The sequence below is a fragment of the Typha angustifolia genome, chromosome 8 (assembly GCF_048772165.1).
Source record: "Typha angustifolia cultivar Huaian chromosome 8, ASM4877216v1, whole genome shotgun sequence".
Lineage (NCBI taxonomy): Eukaryota > Viridiplantae > Streptophyta > Magnoliopsida > Poales > Typhaceae > Typha > Typha angustifolia.
The window spans coordinates 11,333,510-11,348,407 of NC_133246.1; the positions used below are offsets into that span (position 1 = coordinate 11,333,510).

Below are 14,898 nucleotides of genomic sequence, written 5' to 3' on the forward strand. Positions count from 1 at the left end.
ATCCAAACGAACTCAGAAAAGGGACCTGAATGTCAGATGCTAATATTTAGGAGTGGAATTATTCAAGAAATAAAGCCAATAATTATAATTTAGAAGTTGTATACTAAAGCAACAAATGATAGTTTCCTAGAAGCACGACGATGACAACCAAATCAAGACCAAAGGATGTTGTAGTGCTCGAAGCTACTTAATCATATTCATAGTCCAGTACTACCAAAGTTGCATGTTTACAATTTTACTCAAAGATACTCAAATTCTATTCGCCAAGCTTTTGGCCTGAATAGGTGCAGAAAGATTAATTCTGCATTTAGAAGTAATTACAAAACCTTAGCGTATCTAGGTGAACGTCCCAGTTACAAATTTTATGTAGGCACAAGCCTAAGAATGATTTCAAAGAAATCTTTCAACAAAAAAATGGAATGATTTCAAAGAAAATACAGTCTGTGAATGTGCGAACCAGCCGGAGATCTAACTCAAAAACTGACCGACATAACCTGCTCACTAGCTTTATGTCGCTAAAAAGAAAATCACGTACCTCCTCTTTCATCCATTAAATGTGTTATCATATGCAGTTGTTATGCCTCTCTCTTCGAGTGATTGATCTACCCCTACGGATTCGTCGGGTTGTGAGAGCATCCAATAAGATATCCAGCGAGGTTTCAACTGCTTCAGCATGTTTGTCCAACCCAAGTTGACTGAGCTGAGGACGGAGGTGCAATTCTGAGAGAAGACCAGCAGCAGCAGCAGCCGTGCAAGTGCGATCCCATGCTGGCTGAGGCCTGTTATAAAGAAGTGTATATAGAGTTCTAATAAATTGCTCAGAATAACATAAAAAAGGTAGGGCAAGAGGACAAGCAAAAATAGAAGAGTTGATCTCACCGTAGCTTATGCATTATAGAGGCACCCAGAGTCGATAGTGAAATACAAGGTGGATTTTCCTCCCCCAATGATAATGTCCACCTCTCCTGCAAAGCAGCTCTTAGTTTACAAGGAAATTTAATTGAGCAAAGAACACCATTTTTCATCAAACAGTCACAAAAGGCATATAACATATCCAACAGCCTAAAGGCTACCATGGAACATCACTTCAGTTCCTGTCGTTACTCTCTTGACAAGGATGTGCTCAGATTGAGTGAACATACATGATAAATATTATTGCTATTTTGATTTAAAGTTCCACTCACACAAATTGGAACTTCTTTTAATTGCATTTTTTCTCTAATGACATACTGTTAAAGAAAATTATTTGACGGACTAACCACATAGAGACACAAATTCCATCTCAAGATTCTGATCTGAATTTCTGGAATAAGAAACCAATTAATTTCTTAAGAATAGAAGCACATTATTAATTAAGGGCCAAAGTTGAGAATAAATAGATATATATAGTTGTTTGCTTAGTTGTTCTGTGAAGTTAATCACTTATCTCCAGATATATAAAAAAGTAAAAGTTAGTCACAAGGAAATGTGGATTTGCATGGCAGTGAATTTCATGAAACAGCAAATTAACTTTCCAGCGATACTTGCACCCTATCAGACTCTCATCCAGCTGACCACATCCATTCGTATTGATCTTATTCTGAAATATTTATCTGCATGACTATATAATATTGGATATCAGTACATAGCATCATGAATATGTAATAATCTCATTGATAGAACATGAGAACCTTTGGCCTTCCAATAACAGTTCTCATTCCAGTATTATTGAAAAATTAAAGAAGACATTATTCAAAATTCAAATAGTAATAAAGTACTAAAGAGGTTAAATCTTAAAGCCATGCCAAAATTCAAATATAGGCCAACTTATAATGCATAATGGGCACACTTTGAAATCACACAAAAATGCTGTTAATATACCTTAGTATTAGGGTTGTAGAAATTAGATGTGAATTGAACTATTTTATCTGATAAAGAAAATATGGATTATCTCATCCAAATAGCTTAAAAAGAATGTTATCATCACATGAACAGAAACTAAAGCTCAGATTTTACCTTTAACCTTCTATACATTGCAGCAGAATTGCTCCAGGTACCATCAATCAAAACAAAGTTTACAGGTTTATCTCTAAGATCCTGCACAATACACATAAATAAGAATAAAGCATTTGAAATCACTAGTATTTGCATTTAAAAGCATACAAGATTAGCTAAACTCCTTCAGTACAATGACAAAGAAGAATTTTGGCTAAAGATGAATTGTTATATTTTTACAACAACTTGTGTTGATGCTTAAAGGTTCGCATGTATGAACAGAGAACAATAATTTCTTTACTGATTTGGTTTTGTTACAGTCATACATGTTAATGCTCTATATATATCTTTACAGCTAAGGAATGGGAAAGGACCTTAATGCTTTTAGCTCATGTAAAGTCCCAGAGATATAGACTGCAAATTGATGGGCAAACACAGGCTGTAAGGAGATTAATTTGCTTTTAAGATGAAAGGCAACAAAAATAGAAAATGCTGTTTTTCTTCTTCTATTAAATATAATCAGCAGGACTCAACATAATGGAAAAAGATTTCCCTAAAACATCTTCTAATCTGTCTAGTGTGACTTGATGAGCCATTTACAGCACTCCAACATTGGAGACTAAGTGACATCCACCTATGAAACTTCTCTAGGCACCTAAGGCTACTGCTGAAATCACGGAATAAGCGGATTAGAGAATTGAGGTAACATCAAAATTCTTATAATTGGACTGTCTTTGGATATTTCTTTTATTCTTCTCCAACTTTCGACTTAAGCTATAACCCATTCCCTTAATTGTGGAACTACTTTCTGCAGTTGATTTTTATATACATTTGAACTATAAGAAGAAAAAAAAAATTCCTCTCTTTTCTTTTCCTTTTGCACCAATACATAAGATGCCATTTTGCATAATTAGCTTCAATGAGATTCCAGCTTATGCAAAGGATATTTGACTTACTATCCTGCAATAGGATGTAACTCATTCTTTAAAAAATTTCGCCCCATCTTAAAAATATGGATGCCTGCCTGTAATTTGCACAAGCTGCAAGCATGACAGATCATCATATTCTACAAAAGAACCCTTCCAGAAATTTGAATCTTGCATGGTTGCAGAACAACCAAAATTGTAAGGAAATCAGAACATTGTGAGTTTTAACAAATCAGTTACAGGCTCAAATAACCAAAATATGAATACCCTCTTTTGATCTTCAGAACTCATAAGTTGCTCATCAAAGAGAACATCCTGAATTGACTTGGGAGATGAATTCTTACTTGGGTATAGGAACCAAACCATGCCTTTTCCTGAGAAGACGAAGGAAAGAAAAAAAAGAAGTCAGGAATAAACTGACAGATGTTCAGAATTATTATGACGAACACAAATTAATCGCATAAAATAGCACCAACATTATGAAGAAGAAAAATTAAAATCATCATGCATTAAGTGATATTCCCTAATATTTGAACTGTGATTAGCCGCTGAATAGGTAAGCTCTATTTGATATGAGAGAGAAATACTTTTCCCACTTAAGACTCGATTGAAGGCACTAAATAAGTATATTAGAGGATAGACAGTGCATCGGACAGAAACTTGACACTGCATATCTAGAGACCTAAATTCTTATTACCATGTCTATCTCTAAGACCAGCAAAGACTGAATGTTACAAGGCCCACCAAAGTTGAGAATAAATGATGCTATAGTATAGATCTCTGTTAGAGTTATACTTAATCACCTGTTGTTATAGTTATAGGTCTCAGTTAATGTCTAAGGGAGCTCAACTGAAAGAGCATGTTCGTTTCGGTGAGAGCACATCACCATTGGCAGCTCCCTAGTCCATCTTCTGATCTGATGGATAATTTCCAGGCCAGAGAAATGAGAATCCATGAAGCAGCTCGGTGGACAGGATAAACTTTTGTACAACTTATCATGGACAAGACTTCATGCTACATAGGTATCCAGATTAGGTTGTAAAGCAAATTGTCCATAACAAACTTGAAAGACAAAACAGGATACATATAATCTACCTATATTTATTTGAATTTCAGGTTGTCAAGAGGAATTTTTGGCTATATTTGACACAACTACTTGCCTTCACATGAATGCTTTGTAAAAGCATGTCACATCATAAATGTTTGAACAATACAGAGTATGTCAATGTTTTATGTATTAGAATGTGTCAATCCTTCATTCTTCTTTCATCAGTGTGACAAATGGCTTTGTCGTGTTAATTGGAAAAGAGATGCTTTGATTTTCTAGTATTAAAAACTAAAACGGCATCACAGGTCAAAAGGGTCCCACTAATGAGGGGTCTAATGAGGCTAAGATATGAGAACCTACCTCCATTTGTAGAGAGATTATTTCCGCCACTCAATCCGACGGAACACTTGGGTGCAACACAGCAAGGATTACTATCAATTAAGTGATGCAAAACATCTTAATTCCCATTTTTCACACCAAGAAGAAATTGAAACATGAAACATTTGGTATTATTAAGTATTAATTCCTAGTAAAGCTAGAATGGCAACATCTAAACTCCATTCCAAAATAAAATTTTCATTTAGAGTTCTAGCAACACTTGATAATACTTACTGGTTGGATGAAACTTAATCATTTGTGCAATCTGTTTTCCTTTCCTGATCTCTCAGATGCATATATCTTATTTAATATCCAAGACAATGAGTTAAAAGGATCTCGCACAACCTTCAATAGCAAAGAAATGTATGATAATTACCTAGTCCTTTACAAATACAAGAAAGTTCAATAAATGGGCATAAAAGTTAGGTTTAAAGTTCCAGTAGAAAGTAGAAACTGATATATGACTCTGGTATGGAGGTTTAGGATGTATCCAGAAAGTATAATTAACAAAGGCAACTAATGTCCTTAATGAGATACATTTGAAAAGCTTGAGCCAACTAATACATGAAGAAACAGTCAGCATGTGCCTACGGTTATCCATGATAGTAATGACTAATAACTTGTTTAAACTCCATGGGATAGTTAACAATTTAGTAGAAGAGATTCAGATATCAAACTAATTCAGCAGTTATCAAATTAAACCAGTCTTCCAAAAACAATATAGAATCTGATTTAATCAAAACAAATTCAGATATAACCTGAATGTCTGAATGCATCCCACATGATTTCCTCAAGTTCAGGAATGCCAAAAAGGCACAACGATGCAGCTTGAGTACCAAATATTTGCCACAACAACTTTCCAGTATTATTTTGGCGCAAGAAGTCCTGCAAAATTAAGTAAACTTAAGCACTGATGACTGAACTATCCAAATATAACAAGTTATATCAAAGGTTATATATGTTGACACACCTTTGGATGCATGTAGAGCCAAAATCTTATTCCACTCCACAAAGTGCATGGAGCAAGTCTAGAACACATACAGTCTTCCATTGGAAGCCAGCACTAGAAAAATTTAGATGAACAATTCCCACATGTGAGTAACAAGAATAATCTAGAAAAGAAGAAGAAAAAGGATTGCAAAATCAGATTAAGCAACATATCTTCTTTTATAAAAGTGACACTCAAACAAAATATTCACTAATTGTACCTTTTGGCAAAGGTATCCCCTACTCCCAAGCAATCGACAAGCTATCTGCCGAGCAGCAAAAAATTGCAGCTTCTTCTCAGAATCAGTTAAAGTTTCATAAACTGCTCTATGTTTCTTATCCTCCTGAGCCTTGAAATTTCCCTAAAAGGTTCATATTAGAATAAATGAGAAAAAAATTAACACCAAATTGCATAATGTTAATACCTCAATTTTGTAAGCCTAAGAATAAATATTATAGAAGTGATCAAGTCCATCATAATTTTCCACTTTCAATTATAAAAGGAAAAGGTCATTAACGTGATATGAAAGACCCAACTGAATGTATTTGTGTTATATAGCCTATCAATCCAACAAGTTAAAATATTATAGAACAAAAAGTTTCAAATTTGAATGATCCAACTTTCTTGGGAACCTTACTAACCTACTGCTACAAAAGATTAGGGTGTTAGAGATCTTGGACTTTATATCCTTTATATAACCTAATATTTACCCACAAATGTGGGCCTGGAGCCTCTCATAAAGGATCAACATGTATAACAATCGCAACTAAGCCTATGGTCCCAACTATTTGAAGTCTCTATATAGATCTTTTTCCTCCATCAATGTCTATTTAGCACAAGGGGCTGTGTCAAGTGTCAACAAGGGCTTTTCCCTGCATGTTCCTTCCAGAACAAATTTGCTTTTGCCTGACTCTCTGGAATGTTTCACTAGAGTGAAATCACTCCTGCTACCACATCATGTGGTGCACATTTCCATCTATCTTAATTGAGTCTCACTAACTTATCCTCCACCGATGCTACTTCTAACATGTATCACTTATAACCATTGCTTAGTCTACCTTTCCTAGTAATGCTACTCATCCTTCTCAATATCTTCATATAATTGACAACTTTTAATTTTACATATAGTTCTTCTACTTGCGGAAAATTCATTGTAGAAAGCATTCCTGGTCTTGTCCTGCAAATTTTATTTCCTCCATCTTAAGGATATATGCCAATCACACAATTCTCAATTCCATGAAATCATGCTACAATAGTATTTGTTATATCCTCATAATCTCCCCAGTCCCCACTTAATGAATTGTGGATTCAAAGTAACGGAAAAACTCCCTCTTAGGTATCTCCTGTCAGTTAAAAATACTTTTCCCTTTGGTTTGATGCCTTGAGCCCTTAACTTTCTAAAATTGCATCCAATATAACTGATCTTAGAATTACATGTTATAAAACCTCTAGTTTCTAAGTATGTTCTCGATATTTCTACCTTATGATTCACTTTTATCTTAGATTTCACCAATTAAAACAAGTTCAGTGACAAACAACATAATCCATGGAAACCTCTATTTGTTGTGTACTTATGTTAAGTAGCTTGACAACTATCCTAAAACATTGATCAAGTAAATTATCAAATATAATATTTCAAAATTAAAGATGCTACATGTGGACAGTCAATTCTTGAAATTTCAACACTAAATAGAAGATTCTGGTTGGACTCCAACTCAAGACACCATGTTATCATACGAGCTAATAATTGATTAAACTGAATTATTGAATTAGATCATGGATTATATACTATTTTAGTAGTTAGAAGCAACCAACTTACAAGAGAGATTCAGTATCTGAAAAAATAAAACAGCACCATACTTTAAAGCACGAGCTCTTAATAGTAAACACTCTGTCTCCATATTGGATAGGTATAGCTGACAATATATGATATGGAAAATGTCGTACTTAAAATTTGACGTTCTCTCTGGAAAAAGTGCAAATACTAGGATACTTGAGTAAACTCAAAATTACACCAGATAACTTTCAATTACATGAAAGGAATGTACATGAATAGACAATTACTCTGCTAGTGAAATTGTAAGTTCACATGACGGTGTCAACGAGTAACAACTTCATCACTGAAGGAGGAGAAGAAATTTGCAAATAAAAAACAGCATCTGGATTCTGGAAACAGCTTAACGAGCATGTGAATTCCCCTAATCTCACAGGATAAGCTCTTTAAAACTTGTCCACATTCTAATCTATCAAGCCCAAAATCGACTTTCGAATTCATCGCAAGTATAATAGCTCAGATCGATTATCAACTACCAACCTGGAGCTTACCACCAAGCCCACCAAAGCTCATGTTGGTCTCCATGTCTCTCTCCAATGCCTTCAATTCTTGGACCACCTGGGTCACCATGGCCGGGACGGGAGAGGAGGCGCCCCAGCCCTGCCACTCGCTCAAGCTCACTGCGTCGCTCTCTACCTCGACAACGCCTTCTTTGGGGTCTGAGGCCGCCATGGAGGACCAACGAGCTGTTAACGTGGGACGGTGCGCGCGAGGTTTATAAGGGGGTGCGCGGAATCGAGGGGCCAAGACACGGGTGGGAGTCGTGAGCATCGCGGGATATGCAGGTTAGGTGTTCGCGTGCAGGTCCGAGAGAGAGACAGTCACACCGAATGTGTTATGGAATAATAATCAATAATGAATATGGTCGAGCTCATTGTTTAGAAAGAAAGACACTATTGCGAGCCAACTTTGATGTTATCTTCTTGTATTAAACATAGGGAGATATTATTTGTAAAATATGAACCAAGAAAATTAAAAATATCTTATGAATATTAACCCTTCTCCTCCCCCAACAGCAAATCATTCATACCTTATTCTTCTTTGCCAGTGAAAGCTCTCCCTTTCTCAAATCCACATTTGTGTACGGCTAAAAGAACCAATGCGTGTAGCTGGGGCTTTTCCTTTCCTTCAAAGAGTGCAAAGCTTACGTAGATCTCATCCTTATTCTCGTTTCCACTTATGTAATGTTAAGTTTCTTCTTTATGAATTGCTTTGCTCATACTGAAATTGGAGGAGAATAAATGGGCTGGTTAGAAGAGATGTCATATTAGATAGGATTGAAGGTTATTTAGGATTTTGGGTATATGTCAATTCACTTTGTCCTTTTACATGGAAGCCTAAATGGTATTGTATTGTATTACTCTATTACATTTGATAATTTATGTAAAAAAATTCCTTATTGTACTTGGTTTAATTTTATATCTTCTAAGGTTGTGATTATTTTATGTTCTTTACTTGCTATTTCGTAGTTAAATACTATGAAATCCATAAATAATATTTTTGAATTCATAGTTAGCATCTTTGAAATCCATAGTAAGTTTGGAATCGGAAGATACCAACTATGAAGTCTACTATTAATAAGTTTTTAGTCTGGTATTACTTAATTTAGTTTTTTTATTCTGAATTTGTGGATAATACTCTAGTTAATTTGTTTATTATGTACATATTCTATTTTTTATGGGTCCCATCATAAGAAAAATCGATCTAAGAATTCAAATGCAGAAGATAGAATATTAGTCACGAGAAGATGAAAACGTTGAAGGTTTTTGAATACTCAAGTGAAATATTAGTTTGCTTATCAATATAGTTTGTTACTAATGAGATCTTTTTTATAGAGTGGATCGTAGGATTTTCTTTATGGAGTACAAGAATCATTTACGAAGTGGCTCACCGATGACATTTGTACAAAATAATATGGCTAAGCTTCGTGCAGAAATTATAACAAAAATTATAAAAAAAAAATGAAGTATCGTTAGAGGTCAAAAAATAATAAAAATTCCAAATAAAACCACAGTTACCGTAACAATAAATATCGTGCTTAGACAAGTAATAGCTCATCTACGATGGAAGAGTACTAAAGAAATCAAGCCCACGTATTAATTTGTTACGATGAAAACTAATTTTATAAAATAATAAGTTTTATTTGGAACAATATATATATATATATCTAAAATGTTTATGTGCAACAACAATTAGTCAATTTCTAAAATGTTTGTGTACTAAATAATCTATAGATAATTTCTAAAATATTTGTATACAATAATTAACTATGAATCCATACAAAATCTTAAAATATGAACTATGAAAATTAATTAGTATGGAATCCATAATTATAACTATGGGATCCATACTTAAAAACTATGCAATCTATATTTAGTAATAATAGAGTTCATAGTTAATAACTATGGAATCTATAGTTATTAATTATAGAATCCGGGATAGTAAGTATGGAATTATATTTGATTGTGTATCATAATACATGTTGTTATATACAAATATTTTAAAATTTATAGATTATTTGCTGTTGTATGCAAATATTAATAATCTACTTATTTCATAATTAATAGTCGTAGATTCCATAGTTACTAACTATGGATGCTTAGGATTTACTAGGTATTCTAGAGAAATTTCATTGAACTTAATTCTATAAATATTGATTAGTAATAGATCACATAAATACAAAATAGAAGTCTATAAATATAAAATGGGAATCCATATATACAAACAGATTAACAAATAAAACTCTAAGAAAATTAGAATGTCGACAAGTACCGGAGCTGATGCATACACTTGGTTATTTGCATCATTAAGATTGTCTTGGTAATATCTTACAATATTGATGTGATTCGGACCACACTAAGTCATCTCATGTATGGATACAACTTAAGGATCATATTTTCTTGTTTTGGTTTATTAGTTTTCTTTAGAAAATAAGAATTCTAGTTGTTGTGTTCAAATGCCCTCGTTCTAACGCCTGTATACGTTTGCATATATAGAAAGCGCGAACTGTGCGTTCGAACGTGCTTAATCCCGTTCGAACTCAATCGCACGAGAATGTATTGTTTCTAGGTTTACCATTTATTAGTTTGGCTTGTTAGGCTAGCCTCTTAATATGTGGATAGAACCTAATTATGGATTATGAATGAATATTGAATTTTCTTCCCTTCCTCCTCTACCTCAACTCTTCTCCCTTCTCGTTCAAGCCCTAGCCGTGTGTCATCTTGACGCCAATTACCTCTAATCCCCCTCGACCATCGAGTCCTCCCTCCTCCTTGGGATCTCGACCAACTTCTCGCCCCTCATCCTCATTCCTTCGACACCACGTGCCATCAAATCCATCACTATTATCATCACCTTTATCACCATCATCACCATCACCCATCATCTCCACCTTCACCGCAATATTGCGTATTTTTGCCCTAGATACATTTAGAATCTATGAAGGGAGTGAATATCAAAAATATAAATTAGGAAGATATGGAACGATCACTACTGGTTTTGTAATTTTTTGATTACGGGAGAATACTTTGAGATTATTCTCCTCCGACTACGCGGACTACTTTCTTGCATCTGAGCTTGATCAGGAACAAACACATGATCCATAATAATTATGCTCCACTTTTTTTTTATCTTTTGAGTATATTTTCTATTTTATCTCGCATTCTTTTCTTTCATTTTTGCCTCTATCTAATTCTCACTAGTGGAGGTAACAATTTGATATCTGGCACAATGGTATAGAGGTAGACTTTTTTGAGCTATTCCATTAGAGAGGTGAAAAAAAAGTTTGTTGCAAAAAGTTTGTTTTGCTGTAGGAGAAGAAAGAAATCTTATCTCTTCTCTTATCTCTCGTTAGTCATATGAAACAAAAAAAGAAGACAAAACATTATTTAATGTGTTGCTAGTGGTACGATGACAATTTATATTTAAATAAAAACTTACGTAATTACCAAACTGATCTTGCAAAGCCAATTTACTTGGCTTGTACATCGCCTCTTAGCTCTAGTAAGGCAATGTCGAAAGGTCGTTTGTTTCGCTTGCATATAAGACGATGCTCAATTGAAGATATCTCTCTAAATTTAATGTTGAGAGATATCCTCAAAATTGGTGCTTTTTCAAAAGTTTGGGTGAAGTTGTGAACAAAACTTATAATACTTTTTATTTTCTTTTGGCAAAATCTCAAAGCTAGAAGAGAGAGAAAATTAGGCTAGCCAAAAATTGAAGTGAGATGCTCACTCTCAACCTTCTCTTTCTCCTTCATCTCTTTTTTTCCTATAAAATTGTATATTCAGAAGTTACATCCAATTCAAGACTCTTAAGAGCTGTACTTTTAGTTCCTTAAAATTGATTTACTTGGATAAAACTCATACTTCAAGTCCTAGTATTTGGTTCCATTTGTTTGGCATTTTATTGACTAATGATAATTGTGTTCTAGCATAATAATAAAGATGTGAATGATATAAGAATTGTGATATAGGTGGTTATGTATTCTTATGCTGCTATCAATTTGCATTGCCCTTGAGGGGCTTATGATAGATGTTTGCTGCATAGGTAATCCAAGATCTAGGTTGAATTTATAGGTGGTGTCGAGTCTTTTGAAGGTGTCTTTTTTATAAAAAGATATATCTATTAATGAATCAGTTAATTTAACTACCCTTCTCAATAGTCATTTATTTGAATCATCCGCTACCAATAGTCGATTAATCTAAACTGTCTGATGTTATCTTCCTTTGAAGAGCACATCCAATATATAATATTTCTCGGATTGTCAAATTATATTTGTCCAAAGAAATAAATGGCCACGATCTTCTTATGGTAACTATAATGGTGCTCATGCGAAATGCTAAGCACAGCAAACTCTAGTGTCTTACGTCCTTGCCCCGTGCATATACAATAGAAAACATGCTTGTATCTTTGACCTAGTTGCACTAGTATTTGTGGTAGATATACTTTTCTGCTTGATTGCAGAGAACAAGGGAAGTGAACCAGATAGTTTTAGGAAACCCTACATTCTATTGATTGTAATTTGATTGCAGTAAGTGAGTGTGAAGTAATTACTAACCAACCAACTCTAGTAGAGTTGGTAGGTACCTTGCTCATGACCAAGGAAGACATGAGTTCAACTCCAATCTCAAATAATATTATGGAGCAATTGTTTGGTGGTTTGGTGGCCTGACTCGATTCGGTTAATGACTCGGCAGTGCGGTTAGCTTGGTAGAACAACTTAGCAACGTAACAGCTTAGAGCAGGTCTCGGCGGCGTTTAGTTTGTAGCAATTGTTAAGCAACACATATGTCTTAAAGCCTACACTAGACAGCTAAAAGCTCGGTGAAGCCTAAAGTGCTTATGTATCTAGGGAGGATTGGCTTTTTGTCCAGCCCATATCTAAGGTTCGTACTCATGAATGATCAAAAAAAAAAGTGAGTGTGATGTAATTTATTTGACTTCCATATTTTCAGTCCAATTTACTTCTCAAGAAAAGTCCACTTTTCAACTCTAATTCTAAAACCACTATATTCCTAAAAGGTTTACTTCTGGATACATATTATTTTATTTCAATTTCTTTTTTCTATACGTATCTTTTTAACTTTGCTATTCATGTTTATATCCTTTAAAATTATTGGATTTTATATGAAAACATTTTAAAACTTTTTTTAATAACCCGCTAACCTAAATAATCATTAAAATATTATCAAGTTGACTAAAAATAATAAAAATACCATTTTTTATTTTACACTCTTCAGTTAATGTTATTTATGTCTTATATATTTCAATTACTACTAAATTTAACCTTATATTTATTAGAATTAATTTTTTGAAAGACATCTATGCAGAAACTATTGCATTTGAAGGACATGCAACTATTGCATGTGAAGGACAAACACATAGATTAAAAAAAAACTCTAGAGAGGTATAAATGTAAATAAATCCATTTACTTTTATTTTAAAGTTCTAACTTCTATTTTAGATATTATTTTTAATCAAACAATAGATAGAAAAAAGGTACGCTTTCGATCTTTCAATCCCACACCGTCTACCTCACTAAATATTAGGAAGATTGAGCTTTTATTATGTAGTTCACTTCTAGTTTTCAAGATCACTTCACTTCCCTCCCTAATGTATTTTCTTAAATAATATAAAATAAAGATGCATAAAAATACTTTTAATAACGTTTGGTAAAATTTAAATTTCTTTCTAGATATTTGTTACAAACAAGTTCTAAATTTTTATGGGCGGTGGTGGCCTTATGAGTCTCAGATTTAATGACTTTAGAATGAAATGATTCCTTAGTCGGGTAAAAAGATACAGCTGAAATAGAAATATCGACGTTGAGGCAATCATCGGCGAGTGGTGGACAACCATGTGGTGGTGCAGGTCGGTCATATGAGTGGGTGGCTCATGAAGATAAATAGTGGTTAGGGTTTGAAGGTAGATTACGGTTCCTAGTTGAGATTTACTCTTATGAAAATAGTTAGGTTTTTATTTGTTGGCAATTATGTATAAAATATTCTAAGTATATTTTTTTACATGTATATAAGCTTTACACAAGTCTAAAATATCTCTGGTTTGAAAAATTACAAGATTATCGGAGAAAAACCGTTGAGTTCACACCGCGTTCACAAACGCCTTCGAACGCGAGTACTGCGTTCACACAGACAGAGAGCCGCGTTCACAAACGCGTTCGAACGTGGGTACTACGTTCACACAGACAGAGAGCCGCGTTCACAAACGCGTTCGAACGCGGGTACTGCGTTCACACAGACAGAGAGCTGCGTTAACAAATGCGTTCGAACGCGGGTACTGCGTTCACATAGACAGAGAGCCGCGTTCACAAATGCGTTCGAACGCGGGTACTGCGTTCACACAGACCGAGAGCTGCGTTCACAAACGCGTTCGAACGCAACCTGAAGAATTCAAGCTGTCGCGTTCGAATGCACTCGAGCCCGTTCAAACGCACTCGAGCCGGTTCGAACGCACCTGAGATTAAGTCATGCCGTTCGAACGCACCCGTGCCGCATTCGAACGCACCTACGAAGTTTGTAATTTATTGGATTTTTGTGAGTACGGATAAGACTTGGATTTGGCTCTATCTTGGAGATCATATATAAGGATTGTGATGCCCTATCTTTAGGGTAGTTGAAGAAAGCATTATTGAAGGAGACTTCTTGAGGCTACATTGGTTCTTCAACGAACAAGATCCTTCTCATCTATAAATCTGAATCTTTCGTCTTAAGGGCTATCTAGACGAAAGATCAATCTCGAGGACTACTAAGGTTGGACATCAATCACAAGAAGCAGTGAATCGTGGGTTCTAGCGATCAAGACCGAGAAGAACAAAGTCGTTTGGATCGACGGGTTGTTTTGTGAGTCAGTCTTGTAATTGCTACTATCATAGTGATTGGTTTTTATCCAAGTTTGGATCCTTGGTTTTTTTTCCCGTTTTGGGTTTTTCCACGTTAAAATCTTAACGTTCATCTCTACTTTCGTTTTTAATATTTCTTCCGACTTTTACTTAAGCGACTGAACAATATTATTGCCTAAAGGTTAGATACATACGTGTATCTAGGGGTTTTTTCAAAAATAAATGGCTACGATTAAATGGTAAATATACAATAAGAAATTAACTTAAGGTTCATTCACGATATCAAAATCTCAAATAAACAATGACCACTCATATTTATGAGATTAGAGACATAGCGGGTCGAATCCAACTTGACATACTTGGCATACATACACAGATTATTCGCTTTAG

At 34.5% G+C, this 14,898-nt stretch overlaps 1 protein-coding gene across 2 annotated transcripts; it reads right to left on the reverse strand.

Moving 5' to 3' along the window:
- Positions 1 to 169: 169 nt before the first annotated feature.
- LOC140766244 (uncharacterized) lies at positions 170 to 8,019 on the reverse strand. Of its 2 annotated transcripts, none has more exons than XM_073105732.1 (8): positions 7,629 to 8,019; positions 5,535 to 5,663; positions 5,297 to 5,389; positions 5,085 to 5,211; positions 3,168 to 3,274; positions 1,996 to 2,076; positions 880 to 965; positions 170 to 779 (listed from the first exon to the last, which is right to left on the reverse strand). In XM_073105732.1, the coding sequence occupies exons 1-8, from the start codon at positions 7,917 to 7,919 to the stop codon at positions 563 to 565; spliced, it is 1,131 nt and encodes a 376-aa protein (XP_072961833.1). In that variant the 5' UTR covers positions 7,920 to 8,019; the 3' UTR covers positions 170 to 562. The 2 variants fall into 2 exon arrangements, with proteins under 2 accessions (XP_072961833.1, XP_072961832.1); XM_073105731.1 differs by having other exon boundaries at positions 5,535 to 5,675; positions 7,629 to 8,016.
- Positions 8,020 to 14,898: the final 6,879 nt, after the last annotated feature.

What these genes read in the sequence shown, in the direction of transcription:
- LOC140766244 (XM_073105731.1), bottom strand. Translation starts at nt 7,919, where the DNA reads ATGCTCACGACTCCCACCCGTGTCTTGGCCCCTCGATTCCGCGCACCC. An exon ending in GGGGATACCTTTGCCAAAAG is followed by an intron (nt 5,390 to 5,534) that starts GTACAATTAGTG and finishes AAATTTTTCTAG; the next exon opens with TGCTGGCTTCCAATGGAAGA. An exon ending in GGCTCTACATGCATCCAAAG is followed by an intron (nt 5,212 to 5,296) that starts GTGTGTCAACAT and finishes TTAATTTTGCAG; the next exon opens with GACTTCTTGCGCCAAAATAA.